Raw genomic sequence first — 6,382 nt, 5'->3', positions numbered from 1 at the left:
TGTCATTTTGAAGTGTTAACTCGTTAATAGAACATTTAAGAGCATATGTGCATACAAATTTTTTTCTTACTTTTGTGTATAGAACACGCGGGCAATGTTTGGCCGGAAAAACCTAGGACACCGTGTATATTATATTATATACCTACCGATCGGCATTATGGTCCCTGTTATGTAGTGATTGTTACGGAACGTTCGATTTATTGACTGTGCTGGTCGTTGCAACCACATCTGTGCCTTGCTGGACTCTGTATGCTAGAGAAAAATGAAGGGATAATCGCGCGACGGAATAATAAAACGAATCACTGTCATCGTAGACTCGACCCGTGCCAATAGATTTTCCTTCGAACGAATCGTGTCAAGCTTGCTCATCGATCATCCTACATTCCCTTTTGTTATCCGAGTTCCTTTTTAAATTACGTTTAGGGATAATATTTGCCCGGAAAGAGGACTCTGACGTTCCTGAACGAAACGAAATTACATAGATACCGGAGCTCTCAAACAGGACCGTGTACGATTCCGCGAGTGTTTCTGGTGCGTCCTGGACTGAATTTGCTTCTACCACACAGACTGTTTTCAGGTCGAATCCTGCAAGCACCGAGAACTTTCTTTGAAGATTTCCAACGAAACCATCTCCCTATGCAAACGTTCTATTAACGATCTACGACAGACTACAAAAGTTTAGATACGTACAAAACGTACTCATTGTACCCTCACACTCTCCGTGCCGAATTTAAAAAAGGAATAACAGTATATATTTTCTCTCCGTGTTTTCGAAATGTTTTTCTACCTCGATTGTAGGTTCTGTTTATTTAACAGACGTTCGCTCTTCAATTTTTATTTACCTACAGTTTCACAAACACAGCTGGGAGATTTCCAAATTCAGATCCGGTCGCAGTATCGCGAGCACGTGTCCGATCGCGTTTTTATATCAAATTGGTGCGTAAGAGATTCGTTTTCGAGCATCACATATTTCCCTTAAAAACTACCTGGATAGTTACCAAATTCGTTTCCACGAAGCCTGTTTTTAATAAATCAGGCATAAGCTCGTTTCCTTTCTGACGACGATCATCGACGGGATTTAATCAACGACTCCGGTCCGACATCGAGGAAACGGAATTTCGTATGCAGCAACCTAATATTTAAACGCGAGTACTCGTGGTCTTAAGTGAAAGGGATTTAACGAGTTTCGACTCCGAAGCGATAACATCTCTCGGACCGCGAACCGCTTCTTAACATCGCAAACACGCGGTCAAGTCTAAGAGATGACGACGATAAAAATCGACTTGCGAACAAAAAGAGAGGAGGTGATCTTTTCGGAACTTTATCCAATCATTCGGCCTTCGGCTCCTCTGATTCTCGCGTCATGCACGGTATGACGGGACCGCGATTAATCCCAGTGGCCACAACAGCTGTCATCGATACCTCGATTCTACGTGCATCTACGGCTTCAAAGGACAAAGAATCGTTCTCACTGAATACTTTCTCTGTGCCCTCTCATTCAAAAATTGCATGCTACATACAAACACTATTAATCAGCAGTTTGGAAGCAGTTGGACATTTTGATCAGAGTAGGACAGACACGAGAGAATTGTTCTCGTGAACAAAAGATACGACTGCTTTTGAACTTGTACGATTTGACGTTCATTCGTCTCTCTCCATAATGGATATGGATCATGGAGATCGTCCATCTTTTCTCCCCTACTTGTTTCTCCGTTATCTATCCCTGCTTCGTCGTCGTCTATTGACCGTCGGATCAAATAAAAAATTTCAATCGAATTTCATCATCGATCAGCTCATCCGTAGGTCGACATTTGCGTATTAGTACGTTTGACAAGTACTATGTAACCAAGTTGATATTTGATGAAAGAGGTAATGGTCAAAGCTTGACGCTTATCACGTTACCCCACGCACGATACTTGTGTACCACTGATATGAAAGTGATCTGACAATGAGAACACAAAACACATTGTAACAATAACCAGCAGAAGAGAATTGGAACGGTTATCTATAAGAATTGTTAAAAGAGCAATTGTGGCAACGCTTAGGCACTTTTTAATCCATGTTGCAATTCGAATTTATGGCAATGGGACCGTTCGAAGGAAAATCATGCAAATGGTTTTATCAGCTCGACGTTTCGCTCGAATCTGTTTAGTAAGAACCACGTTTTTCCATGCAGCAACGTTTACGTGTTTTCCTCAACGTTTAAAAGGACGACAAGGCACGTTCGGGACTGCAGATCTCTCACCCGTCTGATTCATTATTATTGTTTAATCTACACTACTCCATCTTTCCTTTTTTCATTCCCGTACTCACAATCATTTGAAGTGTGTAAACTAGAAACGACTTCCAGTCTGTGATGGCGAAACTACGATGCGAAGCTCGCACGCTCCGAGTGTCGGGCAGGGTTTGAACAAACTGCTGTGCACACTGTTACGCTTGCAACAAGTTTTACGCATCGCGTAGTTCCACGAGGAATCGAATTTTCCTTGTCGGATCGACTGACGGATTATTAGTTGCGTCGACTTGTGGTGTTTAGCAAACGCTTGGAACAATTACCATTTGTTGCATAGAAACATTGAATCGACGCTACTTGCAAATAATTTGTTATCATGTACTAAACCGAGTGAAATAAATTTTTACGAGATCGCGAAAAGGATGTTTAACGCGAAACGATAATTACGCTTGTCTGATGTCAGAGAAGTTAAAACGATTTGACGTTTATGTAAACGCGACGTGATAAAACATCGATTAAACAATTGGACGTAAGTATATGTGTTAAAAATTGTGTGGAGAATCTGAAACGAACGGAGAACGGTAATGCTCGTACGAGGGCTAAAAATACGAGCCGTACACGGCGAGAGTCCGATTATTAGCTGACTCGTACTACTTTGCTTATAATGTATTCATGAAAGCGAAAGTGAATGAACTGAATGAGCTCACAAGATATACCACTTTCGTTACGTTCGAATCGATCAAAAGACGTTGAATAATCAAGTATCATCTACGAACAATGAACTATACATGGCCCCTGTTTACATTTCAACACGCGCGAATCATGAATCGCGACGCCTGCTCGTTCCGCAAAGGAGGGAATCGATTCGCACCTGTGAATAGGAACTTGGCTAAATTATAGGACAATAAACGATAAACGACGTACTCTGTGTTTCAGTACTTTCTTTTTTACAAACTCGATAATTGCCATTCAATTTTTCATTGCCGAAAGAGCTCCCTGAGCCAAGTGTTTGATTTTTGTTCGCTCTCATGCTACACAAATGTTTAAGCAGGAACTTGAACTTTCCCAACCGTTCTTCGATGGCCGTCGAACGCTCTCTGATTTTTTCTCAAGATGTTTGCCAATCATTTTAGGTGGAGATTATTTTTGATTCCCAACGTACACGCAGCGGGTGACGTTTTTTCTTTTTTAATCCACCCACACGCATATTCGCACACAAACCTATTCCGTCCGTACATACCGAATCGAGAGCGATCGCACTAGAAAAAGAAGCATACGTACGGAGGCTGCTCCGTACATACATCCTCCTTTGCGACATGTTGCTCAATTTTCAGAAACTCGCGGATTAAATGGTAAGTGTTTGCGACCAGGAACGAATTAAAACAAAATCTGATAACGAAACGAACGAGCAAAGCCGACGATCGGGAAAAGAATCAAGTGAGAAGAGACGAAACGAAACTGATTTTAATTTACACGCCGTCAGGAGTCAATGGGAGATCGTATCACAGAATAAAAAAGAACTAACGATATATTTTGGAATCCTCCTAAAACAAAATACAAAAAAAAAAGACACAGGACGCCGTCGACGTGGACAGGCCCAGCCGGGAAAGATGTGAAACTGTGAGCCAAGATGCATGCATTGTCCACTTGCAACGTACAATACGATACATATACTCTATCGATAGTTTTCAGACACACGTGCTAAATACCGTAGCGTTAGTACATGGACCGTAGTTTCTCTGTCTCTAGCTGGAACTGCTGTTATAATAGTTGCGTAGTAGTTGAGCTTAAATGTTGCTTCGTCTGCATGCCTCTTACATTTGCTTCGAACGCGGTGTACACAACTATACCTGAACATCATTGTTTGTTCGTCCAACTACTCGCACCCTCTGTCCCGCAGTGTCTGCCCACACCCCCGTCTTCCAAGCCCCCGACCGCGCGCCCACCTTTGTACCACCGCGTCTCGTTCTTCCCGGCAACGAGACTTTTCATTCCCCCGGCAAGATATCACCACACGGCCTTGATTCTTTAACGCTCCGTGGTCAAAAAAGGGAAGAAGAAAAAAATTTACCACGACCTTTACCCGTCGGAGCACAAGTGCTCTTTGCTCTCGAAACGACCTCTAAAACCGACCAGGGTTAATCTTTTTTCTTGTTCCGCCTTTTTCTCTAGGAGATCCTTCGCGGACCCTTATTATCCCGGCGGGGGAGAACGAACCGACTTTTAAAGTTGGATATTGCCAACGAGACTAGCACCGATGGACCGAGGCGTTACACACGCGATCATCCAGAAAAATATTTCAATGTTTTTACATATTGTTATTTTATCCCCGGAGCGTTCAAGAATCACTCGACGATTTAGTATAAGATAAATACAGGTAGAATACTCGTAGAGATCAATCGAAAATACGTGAGTATTTTCGATTCGTTTCGTTCTATAGCAGAATTTTGTTGCCATTCTTTTTGGTTTTGTCACGCTGTGAAGTAGAGTGGATCAGATTTTTCATGATCGATTCTACGCAGGAATTCTCGGTATGCTGAGGTCATCGTTAATTAAGATACAATCGCGATTAGACCAGTCCTCTGTCAAAGGCTCATTTTGGAAGGCCAGCCGGTGTCTTTAAGATGCTGATGTTACGCAATTACTGACCTCGTTCACGTTTATTGATGTACAGCTTACTTTTGTCTCGTTTCTCCTCTGGAAACTTGGAGTGTACCCTATTCATCTTTGACACGCCAATCGTAGGCGTATATTAGAACACGGCCGAACAAGAGGCGTGCAAGAAATATCTATTTCTGTATGTCACAAATTCTGACACCATCATTTCATTATTCGATGCAAGTAGTTTTATTCTCTCGAAAAGGGAAACGATTTATTCGTAGAATAACGTCAACCAGGTCAGTCATGCGAGCGAATCAATTACTGTGACAGAATAGTATCTGAAATTTGTTTTCGTTCAAAAAGCTTTTGCATATTATTTAAGAATCCGTTGACCAAAAAATAAACTACGGTACCCCGAAGTAGACAATTGATTACGCATACTGGTTCCTCCCCGAATAATTTCTGTAGATCGATTTAACGATTAGAGAGGAACGTACTGACGCAGAAATCTCAGATTCGACGAGAATTCTCTTTCGGCTGAAACGAACAATCAATGTGTAGTTCAAGTAATTTACTACAAAGAGCCTTTCTGCACGTCCGATCTGAACAATTTCTGCAGTCGCCCTTTGATTTAATTACTTTAGCGCCAACAAACTCCCGTACACCCAATTATGCCGTCATACAGATTCTGACCAGCCGTTCGAGCATAATAATTTATTTGCTGCCCACCGACCGCTCGCGGCCCACGATTTATCTCGCTAAATCGTACTTTCTTTTCCTTGACAGGAATATTCCGTACAGTTGACGTTCCGGGAACAATGGATTGACAAACGGTTACGATTCGATGATTTTAAAGGTAAAAAACACCCTCGTTTCCCTTTGAATTTCGAATTATACGATCGCGCGTTTGAAAATTACAGGTAAACTAAAGTATTTAACTCTGACGGACGCGGGTCGCGTCTGGATGCCGGATCTATTCTTTTCGAACGAGAAGGATGGACACTTCCACAACATAATTATGCCAAACGTGTACATTCGTATTTTTCCCGACGGAGCCGTTCTATACAGTATACGGTAATTCGACCGACGCGGTAATCCTATTACCAGACTGCTGAATTTATGCATTTATACGAACATCTACAGGAAACAGCGTTTATAGTACCCAACGATCAAAATAAAATACACTTGATTATATTTAAACGAAGCGACATTGTAAACTGTTTTAATTTGCATAAAAGTCTGCAGTCTATCGATTGGAAATTACATTCGGATTCCTTCTAATCGAACGTCAATTCTTCCAGAATCTCTCTAACTCTATCATGTCCGATGAATTTAAAATTGTACCCCTTGGATCGACAAGTTTGCTCGTTACGTATGGCAAGTTGTAAGTATCGACGCTTGTTCTCTCGATTAAAGATGTATTGACTATACAGTCAATCCCAAAAGTTTATGGACCTTAGAAAAACGCATTTCCTATAATTAAAAAGAAATCAGACGACGGAAGAATAATGCTAATAATAAATAGCTACGTGCTAAAAAGTATAGAAA

At 41.5% G+C, this 6,382-nt stretch overlaps 1 protein-coding gene across 1 annotated transcript in view; it reads left to right on the top strand.

The window, feature by feature from the left end:
- The window catches only part of GluClalpha (glycine receptor alpha 1), a 30,964-nt gene that overhangs the window by 14,919 nt on the left and 9,663 nt on the right, over positions 1-6,382 (top strand). The window contains 3 exon segments of the mRNA XM_026815834.1: positions 5,621-5,690; positions 5,755-5,908; positions 6,136-6,218. Of these exon segments, the coding sequence (XP_026671635.1) occupies positions 5,621-5,690; positions 5,755-5,908; positions 6,136-6,218 (307 nt within the window).

Source organism: Ceratina calcarata, unplaced genomic scaffold (genome assembly GCF_001652005.2).
Source record: "Ceratina calcarata isolate Rehan_Ccalc_2016 unplaced genomic scaffold, ASM165200v1 scaffold48.2, whole genome shotgun sequence".
NCBI classification, from domain to species: Eukaryota; Metazoa; Arthropoda; class Insecta; order Hymenoptera; family Apidae; genus Ceratina; species Ceratina calcarata.
This window is presented reverse-complemented; position numbering and strand designations above follow the sequence as displayed.